An 11,210-nucleotide genomic window follows, 5' to 3' on the forward strand; every position below is an offset into this window, starting at 1 on the left:
GTTTTGCTATCAGAGATAAGAATAGCCTCATCTGAGTAGCTTTCCAACTTTTTCTGTACTCTGAGACAATTTGCACAGTAAGAGTTAACTGTTTCTTGCAACTTTTCTAGATTCACATATAAAATGATGTGTCCCCTGGACTTTCAGGTGTCGTACTTTGAACCAGCTTCTTATACTGGGGTATTATTCAAGCTTTCTGGTGTTTCTTGGATCCATTTTGGATATGTTTCCTCTCCAGAAAATTATTCTTTTCTCTTATCTTTTGAAAATCTTGCTGTCACGTTTCTCCTAAGATTCTCTTTTGAGATTTTAAAAGTTCTTTTACACTATTTCATTCCTAGTGGTTTATTTTCCCCTTCTTTCTTAGGCGCAGTTATGCCCATGTTTTATTGCTATGCTTAATTTCTTCCAAGAATAACTTTGGTCATCAGTATTTGGTGTTGTATGTGTTTTCTTTCATTAACTTTTCTTTATGCTTTGTTATTTTTTACTCCTACCCCTTCTTCTATTTTGTAGCTTCTTCAATTGAATGTTTAGTTCATATATTTTCAATCATCCTTCCTTTTCCTTTTGGTACAATGAAAGATATCTGTCTCCTTTAATGCTTTTCACCCTAAACTATATTTTAAATTTTATTTAAATAATTTAAATAAATTAAAAAAAATTATTTCACAGAAATTTTTTTTTATTTCACAGAAATTTGTAAAAATCATCATAACTTGATGATTTATGACAGTGAGCCATTCTGATGGCTGTGTAACCATCACCTGGCTTCAGGATAGAATATTCACATTATTCTAGAGATTTCCTCACACCCCCACTCACAACCTCTCTCTCTCACAAAGGTAACCACTACTCTGACTTCTAACATAGATTACGTTGCCTCCTTTTTCTCTTTATATAAATGGAAGCAATGAATAGGTATTCTTTTGGGTCTGGATAATTTTGCTCAGTATTCTGTTTATAGAATTATTCTTATATTTTCATGTAGTTCTTGTTTATCTTCATTGCTGTATTGTATTCCATTGTATGAATACACTACAATGTACTTAACCATTCTAATGTTGACTGGCATTTGAGTTGCTTCCAGTGTTTGGCTACTGAAATAATGTTGTTTTGAACATTCTTGGACTTGACTTTCATTGCACAGATATACGCATATCCTAGGCATGAATCATAGCACATGGGTAAGTTCAGTTTTAGTGGATACTGTCCAAATAGTTTTTCAAAGTGAATGTAATGATTTCCATTCTCCTTACTAGAGTACAGGAATTTCCACTGTTCACAACAACACCATTTCTTGTACTGTCAATCTTATGAAATTTTAGCCTTTCTTTGGATATGCAATTATATTCCATGGTGGTGTGTTATTTGTAGTTCCCTAGTAACTATCTCCAAACATTAGTTTGCAACCTGTCTGTACTGTACTTTTTCTTAGGTTTTGTTTCCAATACTGCCCTGAAGACACATTTGGGATACCCACCCAGGGCTGGGTGGTGATTCACTAGAGCTCAAGAGACCAGAGCCAAGTGTCAACCAAGGACATCACAGACTTGCAGGCTCAGCCAGCATCAGTCCTGAGCAAGGCTTCTGCCCAGCGTGGAGTCCCCTGCAGAATCAGCAAGCCTAAGAAATATTATCAACTCACTGCACTAAAGTCTGCTGGGGGTTCCTGCTGATATACTCCAACCCATTTTTGAAAAAGTAGTGTTTTCCAGCATCCTCACCTATCCAGAACATAAGTAAAAACTTGGGAGTTTCTTGCTTATTAATGAAAGCTATGAAGTCTAAGTCCAACTGGGCCCAGAACCCAAGTTGTAGCATAATGGTATTTCGTCCAACCAAAGAAGAGTTTAATGATTTCAATAAATACATTGCTTATATGGAATCCCAAGGTGCACACCGAGCAGGCCTGGCTAAGATCATTCCACCCAAGGACTGGAAAGCCAGAGAGACCTATGATGACATCGATGACATCTTAATAGCCGCTCCCCTCCAGCAGGTGATTTCTGGGCAGGCAGGTGTGTTTACTCAGCACCACAAAAAGAAGAAAGCCATGACTGTGAGCGAGTATCGCCGCTTGGCAAACAGTGAAAAACACCAGACTCCATTCTACTCTGATTTTGAGGATCTGGAGCGAAAATATTGGAAAACACGCCCCTATGGTTCACCAGTATATGGTGCGGACGTCAGTGGCTCCTTATTCAATGAAAACACGAAGCAGTGGAAACTTGGACATCTGGGAACCATTCAGGACCTGCTGGAACAGGAGTGTGGAGTGGTCATCGAGGGCGTCAACACCCCCTACCTTTACTTTGGCATGTGGAAGACCGCCTTCGCCTGGCACACGGAGGACATGGACCTTTACAGCATCAACTACCTGCACTTCGGGGAGCCCAAGACTTGGTACGCGGTGCCCCCGGAGCACGGCCGGCGCCTGGAAGGCCTGGCCAGGGAGCTTTTCCCGGGCAGCTCGCGGGGCTGTAAGGCCTTCCTGCGGCACAAGGTGGCTCTCATCTCGCCCACGGTCCTCAAGGACAACGGCATCCCCTTCGGTCGGGTCACTCAGGAGGCTGGAGAGTTCATAGTGACGTTTCCCTATGGCTACCACTCCGGCTTCAACCATGGTTTCAACTGCGCGGAAGCCATCAATTTCGCCTCACCGCGCTGGATCGATTATGGAAAAGTGGCATCGCAGTGCAGTTGCGGGGAGGCGCAGGTCGCCTTCTCCATGGACGCCTTTGTGCGCATCCTGCAACCGGAGCGCTACGAGCTGTGGAAACGCGGGCAGGACCGGACCGCGGTGGACCACACGCAGCCCACGATGCCCAGCAGCCAGTTCCTGAACGCCTGGAGGGAGGTCCGCGCGCCTGGGGGACCCGCGCTCCGCCGGAGGCACTGTCCGTCCCGCAGCGCCTCGCACCGCCGTCCGCCCGTGGCCGCCTGCCATGGGACCCGCTGTCGAGCCCCTGTGGATCCTGCGTCCCCGCCCGCCTCGCCGGCCCGGGGTTCTTGCTCTGCTGCCCAGTTCGGGGCTGCGGCTGCCTACAGCTCCGCGGAACCCAGCCTGACTCCGCCGCTGACCGCAGGTCCATCTGCTGCGGATCTCCACCTACCAGGACGATACGGTCCTCGTCGTCGTCCTCGGGAAGAGGGGACTCAGGATCCGACTGTCCAGGCCCGGACTAAGAGGCGCTTGTCCTTAGATACAATGCACCCATCTCTGGACTTAGAAGCTCAGCTCCCGTTTGCTGGCGATCCCTTGATGGACAACCCTGCATTGCTGAGCCCATGGCTGCAGCATCCTTCTAAGCCTTCCGGGTGCTGTTGCGCCCCTGATCTTTCAACCCTTGGGTCCTCCATTGGATCCCGAAAATCCGATGCACCCTGGCCCATGCCTGCCATCTCTGGAGGGTATTACATCCAGTGTCCTTGACAGCCTCCCTTTGATTCCTCCTTACGTCCCTGGGACTGTGAGAGTGTTTCCCAGGGACGATGCTGGGAACTGCAGGGCCCCCGTGAACTTCTGTGAGGATTTAAGTTTGGACCAATCATATTCCTCTGAGAGTCTTGTCCCAGCTGCAGAGACCAGTCTCCCGCACACCCTTGACTGTGATCCCCTGGGGCTAAAGCTAGAGGCACCTGCATCTCTTGAGTCCTGCGAGGAATTCCTCACCAATGCATGGTATTCAATCTGTGAGCCCATGACGACTGAAGACTTTGCTAAATGTGACTTTATCTGACCCTCCACCCCAGAAACCACAGAAGCTCTTTTTTTTAAAAAATAAATGTATTAATTTTTGGTTGCATTGGGTCTTTGTTGCTGCGTGTGGGCATTCTATAGTGTAGCGAGCAGGGGGCTACTCTTCATTGTGGTGCGTGGGCTTATTGCAGTGGCTTCTCTTGTTGCAGAGCATGAGCTCTAGGCACACAGGCTTCGGTAGTTGTGGCACGTGGGCTCAGTAGTTGTGGTTCGTGGGCTAGAGCGCAGGTTCAGTAGGTGTGGTGCATGGGCTTAGTTGCTCCGCGGCATGTGGGATCTTCCCGGGCCAGGGCTCGAACCCGTGTCCCCTGCATTGGCAGGTGGATTCTTAACCACTGCACCACCAGGGAAGTCTCTAAAAGAATCATCTTTAATGGATATGGGCTCAGTCAGAGATTCTAAAACTATGGTCCAGCGCACCAACAGCAGCATCTCATAATTTGTTAGATGTGCAAACTCTGTGGCTCCACCTCAGATCTACTGAATCAAGAGTCTTTGTGGTTGGGATTCCCTGGTGGCATAGTGGTTGGGAGTCCGCCTGCCAATGCAGGGGACACGGGTTCGTGCCCCGGTCCGGGAAGATCCCACGTGCCGCGGAGCGGCTGGGCCCGTGAGCCATGGCCGCTGAGCCTGCGCGTCCGGAGCCTGTGCTCCGCAACGGGAAAGGCCACAACAGTGAGAGGCCCGCGTACCACAAAAAAAAAAAAAAAAAGAATCTTTGTGGTTGAAGCCTAGCAAGCTGTGGTTTGACAAGCCCTGCAGGTGATTCTGATGCACCTACTAGGCTAAGTCAGTCTTGATAATTAACATCAAATCTGACTAGGATCCCTTCTTATAAAGGAAACAAAGCACAACTGGGAAGGGCAGCTTCTTTTGCCCTCTCTCGTCTCCTCCCCTTCCTGAATGTGGACAGTGGGCAGGGATACAGAGAATCAGTTCCTGGTGTTGGGGACAGACAAAATCAGGCAACAGGGGTTCCTTGAGACGAAGCATCAACTAGAAGGTGAGAAAAGTGAGTTGTATGAAACAAAATTACCTTGCTTCTGGTTACTGTTAGTTTGTCTTTCCCTGTAGTTTGAATTAAGCCTTTAATCAAAGTTCCAACCTCATCTCTGCCCCTTGCTTGAATAAAAATTAGACCAGGACCATATTATATGGAAAAAACCCACCTGTGGTCACCTTGATGGTAATGGGGGTTATCCAGAAAACCTTCAAAGAAGTGGAATTGGAGTGAGAACTGGCCTCTGCACCTGGAGACTCCCCTCCCCTCTTTGGCAGGTTCTGAGTTTGCTCCTATTAATGAAAGAGGCTTCATTATAGTTCCTACAAATGTCTGTGGGTACCATAGGGATAACCAACTACATCTCCTCTTCTAATACAATCTTGCACTCATATTTTTGCTACTTGCAAAAAATTTGTAAAGTACAAAATAACAAAAATAAACTATTTTAACCCAGAACACATAAGTAGCCTTTATTAATGATTTTGTTAATATTTTTGTATACTTTTTTTAAATTTTGTGTTCCATTGGAGAAAATTTTATTAAGAAAATTAGCCAACAAAATTTACTGGGATTGACTGGTAAGATTGCTTTTATCTATATTGAAAGAAGGATTGAGGGGAAGAGAAAGAAAATATCCACTTGGTGTGATATCAGTTGCAGTGTTGATATCCTTCTTGGGAAAAATTCAGAAGCAAATCTTCTAGGGATTAGATGATGTTTTCAAATGTATTTCACATATCACAGCAATTTCTGTATATTTTTGAAAACCTCTGAGTGTGTGTGAGCTTACAGGCACACATGCAAATGAGAAGGGGAGAGAAGAAAGTCAGATATTCCCACCCTTCTGAAAGACTTTTTAATCTTTGAGGGGATCTTGTCTCTGGAGAAAAATAGCAAGAAAAAGAGGCCATGTTTTTCAAGGATAAATGAAACTGGGAAATTTTTTTTCTCTTTTATCTGCTTTTTCTTTTTTTTTTTTTTAATTGTGAGAAGCTGGTTTCAGGTAGGTGATAGGCTAAGCAGGGGTGATTATTGATGAAAGATTTCATATAATGGCTTTGAAAGGAATAGTACAGATGTTTTTTTTTTTACTGTTATCGTTCACTGAATTGATTTGTATAAAGGAGGAAATTCATCCAATTTGTTCTTGTGGTTATTCCTTCCCTGTTTCTGTGAGTTTATTACTTATTTCAAGGAACAGAGGGGAGAAGAGCCCCACTTAGAACCTTTGACACCAGGAGGCTTCTTAAATGTCTGTTTTCATGTAAACCCAGGATGGGGCTTGTGGGCATTCCCACCTAGGAATATTGTACTCATGCTGCAGTGGCCAAATCTCCAAAAGAATGAGGAATGGGGAGAAGCTATGAGAAGCTCTGCTCTGTGTAATAGTAGGGTGCTTGTTCTCAGTGCTAGAACGGGGGCTGTGATGCAGAACTCTCTAATCTAAGGGAGCTGTATTCAGAGACAATTGGCAGGCTATGGCATGATCAAGCAAAAGGAAACCTGAGTCCTGGTTGTGGGCTGATTGGGTCTCCGGGGGAAAAGAGGATCCCAGGACTCATGAACTCACTTCTTCATGCTTTACTATGCCTAGAGTCCTCACACAGCTTCAGTATGTCTCCCATCTCTTTGTGGCTCCACTAGGAGCCTAAAGGGATCCTGATGTCATCTACCTCTAAGGGCAGCTGAGACCCTCTGTGGCTCTGAGAAACTCTTATTAAAAGCCACACCAAGGTTCAAGAGCGTGGTGGAGCCGTCTAGGGATTCATTTTAGGAGGTGTGGGAGCATAAGAAAGCCTTTTACTCCTACCCTACAAATTGAGAACTAAATGAAAGAAGGTCCAACTAACTAAAGCCCGCCTCCTTGATTGTGAGTTCCTTAGCTGAGACCTTTGGCCATTTCCTACTGTGTCTTTTAAGCCAGGTTGAAGAGCTCCAAGTAGAGATACTTGAGATCTGTTACTGTCGTGGGTCATGATATGGAGAGTGGGGGTGGGACTTAGAATGCTGAGTGTGAAAAACAGATGAAATCTCCACTCTGGGTTATATACAGATATGTCTGTTTTCCTACATCATTCTTCTACAACAAATTTCAAAGTTTTGAAAATCTTTTAAATGCTTTCCCTATTTCATCAACTACTGTCTCACATTTGGGTTTTCTCTCTCTCTCTCTTGCTCGATTTTTATTACCTTTGCTTCAATTCCTGTATTTTTGCTTTTCTCGTGAGTGAGCTCCCTCTCTCTTTTGTTGTCATTTTGTTCATGTACTCAATAATAGTAGTAATTAAAACTTCTGCAAGGCACTGATCCAATTACCCCCCTTTGAGATAGGTACCTAGTTTGTTTTGCAAATGGGAACATGGCCGCATGTCATCTCAAGTTGACCAGGGCTAGTGAACAATGGGTCTGAGAATCAAACTCAGCAGTTTAGCTTCAGGGTCTGTGCTCTTAACCATGCTCTCCACTGTCTTTTTCACTTTGGGTGTTAAGAAACGGCAGAAGCTTCATGCCAACTCCTTGAAATGGGATTTTCTACCACCGAGAATAATTTTGAAATGTGCAGGAAGCTTTGCCTGTTGTCTCCCGTATCCATATCTCATATTGTCTACAACCCTGCTGATATTCCCCAAGGATTATCTTTCTTTTGGATTTGTTGGCACATCTATTAAAGTAAGGACAGTTTACTTTGGTCCAGGCACTGTTTGAACCTCTTTTTCTCTATATCTGCCCGCAGGGTCACAGTAACCCTTTTATGCAAATTTCTCTACAAATGCATCTCTTCTTTTGCACTGCTTTTTCTAAGTTCCTCTCTACTCCTTATGTCTCTATTGTTCTAGTCTCATCTCTGATCCTTTACCTGGACGTTACTTTCCTCTTCCTTTCTTCCTATTATATAATCCCAAATACCCCTTGTCCTGTTAGGCATGACCTCCTCACATGTTTGTGGAATCAGTCAGGACAGGAGAACCTTCACTCCAGCTTCTGGAAATGAGGCCACATCACAGGAACGTGACTGAACATTCTGGAAAACTTCTTTTGCCACTTCCTCCCTTTGATCCTACATCTTTATTGCTGGGTCTCAGGTAAGAACAAGCGGCAGCCATTTCTCACTCTGGGATATTTAGATGATCAACACATCTTTCGTTATGAAAGTGAAGAGCAAGGGCAGAGCCCTGGAATGTGGGTAGAGACATTCCAGATTTTTGTACTGAGATCCGGGCCAGACAGAGGACTGAAGGAGAAGGAGAAAGATTTCAGAGTGATTTTGTCAGACATCATGGTTCAGTAGGGCCAGAGGAGAGGTGCATATAAGAAGACAGTCAAAAGCCTGTGGCAAGGACAGGGCCTGTTCCTTCACAGCAGAATGGTAATATAGACACTAGATTTTTGCAAAAAGATGCCATGTCTCAGAGCCAGCATCAGAAACTTCCACAATCCAGAAGAGTGGGAGGTCACAAGAACAAGCCTGACTGTCCCTTCAGAGTATGGGAGGCACGGGGACTGTGAGAATAGAACAATTTCTGTCTGAGAGTGGGGGCAAGTTTCAGTCTCTTCGGGCCACACTTACTGGTAAAGTCCAGTGGATGACTCAGCTATGGGTATTTAACATCTGTCTATTAAAGGCAGGATAGGCCACCCTCTACTCAGAAATACTCCCATGGACAGAAGTCCACAAGGCCCATATTAATAAGACTTTCAGTGAAATATGGAGACATCAGAAGGAGTTTCCTGCAGAGGAGAGGTACTGACCTTCTTCACCACTCAGTCCTAGAATCACCAAGTCTTTTCCTGGTGCTCTATGAGGAGATGAACATCTCTCCCACTCAGTATTGTGCATATCTGTGTCAACACTCTTTTACTATGTTGTATTCAGAGTAATTGTCCAGTTGTCCTTGAAGGGCCCCACAACAGAAGAAATATTTACTGTGCCAATTTTCCAGAGAACTAGAGATGCATTTAATAGAAATCTGGATCTTGAAGTGTGGAGCTATCTCATTGAATCCACTATATCCAGGGCCCTCACTCTCTGGATGCAGATCCCTGAGATCAGCTTCTTAGGAAGAGCAGATAAAGCGGGTTTTATTCCTCCCCTCCTTACCCCCAAATAGACTCAACAATATATCCCATCCCTCATTCTCTTCCTACAACGTAACTTCAATACTGCTCCCCGTTGAAAGTGTTCCATCCCTTTGAACATGGGTAGGGTTGTGGCAATAACAGATAAGACACTCTGTGTTGCACAAAAGGTAGAATAACTTCCATCTGACAGTAATGGGATCCTCACTCTAGGAGGCAAACTACTATGCTGTGAGGAAGCCCCCAAGCAACTACATGAAGAGGTTATATGAAGATATTCTGGGCAACAGCCCCAGCTGAGGTAACTCAGAGAGGTCAACTGCCAGACTTGTGAGTGAGGTCTTCTGTGTTTCCAGTGCATGTTCAGTTACCAAGAGAATGACCACTAGGTGGGTCTACAGACCCAACAGACTCACTATGCTCTGGGATTTTCCAGAGCTGCATTTCTTACCTGATTCTCATTAGTTCCCAGTCTAACATGAGGTGAGGGTTACGCTTCAGGTCTCCAGGTATCAATTAAATCTCATACCCTGTGTGAAATCTAAATGTATGCATCTTCCCATTTTCCTAATAAACAGTCATTTGAGTTATTAGCCATAGGTCCCTTTGGATTAGGACTGGGTAATCATTACAGTATATAATACTGTGTCATGGTGTCACAGGGAACTTACGCCTAGGGATGTGGTCACCTCATCAATCAAGGAGTTCTAAGTCTGAAAATTGTCTCAGTCCTGGGAACTGGAAGAAAGGATCATTACATTAATTGGAGAAAACAACCCTCTGCCTCCTGATCACACTTTCTTGATTTCTTTTGATTATATCTTAAAGCAGTATTCTTGGCTTCTCTTGTATCTATTATGCCCCCGGGGATCCTATTCATTTTATTAACTATCTCTGCAATTCCATGTGGGCCAAGCCATCTTGGTTCCTGCTCAGTCCTTGCTGGCCATTACAAAAATGCAGTCTGCTGGCATCTGGCGGTTAAATGCCCTATCATCTGAGTGATATCAGTAGCCAAGCTCTGTAAACACTTTTATCATCATCCCAATCCTGGAGAGGATAGCTACCACTGAACTTCTTTCTGATGCTAGATCCCTCTCACCAGCACATTTGTGATAACCTTGGTGAATAGCGCATTCTCTTTATTGACAAACACAATGCTATGGTTGACCTTCTGACCTCATAATATATCCACTCCAAGATACAAATGCCCTTTTGCCTTTTTTTTTTTTTTTTTTTGCGGTACGCGGGCCTCTCACTGTTGTGACCTCTCCCGTTGCGGAGCACAGGCTCCGGACGCGCAGGCTCAGCGGCCATGGCTCACGGGCCCAGCCGCTTCGCGGCACGTGGGATTTTCCCGGACCGGGGCACGAACCCGTGTCCCCTGCATCGGCAGGCGGACTCCCAACCACTGCGCCACCAGGGAAGCCTCTTTTGCCTTTTAATCCCGTCCTGTCCCATCTTACAGAGCAATTCATGCATTTCATTGTTACTAAGCATGGGCCATTGCTTTTTCCAGGCTTGTAGGAGCCTGCAAGCCACAAATGTTCTAATCTTCTAATATCCTTCCAGAGTGTTATATCCTATATCCTGAGAAGGTGCTCCCAGACCAATAAACTCTCTCTTATCCTGTTTTATGTTCTAGCCCCCTTGATCAGGCGTGCTCAAAATCCAGTCCTAAGGGGACTCTCACAATTTCTTCAAGTACATGCTGGATAATTCTCCCAGCTTCTTTAGGATATAGTATCTTAATTCTCAGGCTAAATGTCTTCATGGTTAGGCTTTGCTGAGACTTAAGGAAGCCAGGAGAGGAGGGGGGGCAAATTTTGAGGGGGTTCCCTATTGACTCGTAGGGGAGAAACCTCTGCAGTGTCTCCCTTCATAGTAGTTCCAGGTTTAATAGGAAGAGTGAGACATTTCTGTGATCTTTGTGGATCCAGAGAAGTCTTGTCTTCTGTCTTGTCAGGCTTTTCAGTTCATTTGGATAAATATCTCGGAGTGAAATTGCTGAGCTGTGTGATGATTCTTCGTTTAGTTTTATAAAAACAAAACAAACAAACAAAAATCAACTGCCAACTTGTCTCCCAGTGACTGTACCATTGTTCACTCCCACCAGCAGTAAAGGAGAGTTCTTGTTGCTCTGCATCCTTACCAGCATTTGATGTTGTCAGTTTTTAAAAATTTTATTTTAGCCGTTCTAACAGACATATAGCAATATGTCATTGTGGTTTTAATTCCAATGCCTCTAATGACTAATGCTTGAGTACATTTTCATATGTGTTCTTTAGTGAAGTTTATATCTTTTGTCCATGTAAAAAATTGGGTTGTTTGCTTTCTAATTTTTGAGTTTTAAGTGTTCATTTTATA

At 44.6% G+C, this 11,210-nt stretch overlaps 1 protein-coding gene across 1 annotated transcript; it reads left to right on the forward strand.

The window, feature by feature from the left end:
- Positions 1 to 1,771: 1,771 nt before the first annotated feature.
- On the forward strand, positions 1,772 to 3,436 carry LOC309826086 (lysine-specific demethylase 4D-like; the record flags this gene model as incomplete). Its single annotated transcript, XM_082660068.1, has 1 exon — positions 1,772 to 3,436. The coding sequence occupies one exon, from the start codon at positions 1,772 to 1,774 to the stop codon at positions 3,434 to 3,436; it is 1,665 nt and encodes a 554-aa protein (XP_082516194.1).
- Positions 3,437 to 11,210: the final 7,774 nt, after the last annotated feature.

The sequence above is a fragment of the Grampus griseus genome (assembly GCF_964374135.1).
Source record: "Grampus griseus genome assembly, chromosome: 8".
Lineage (NCBI taxonomy): Eukaryota > Metazoa > Chordata > Mammalia > Artiodactyla > Delphinidae > Grampus > Grampus griseus.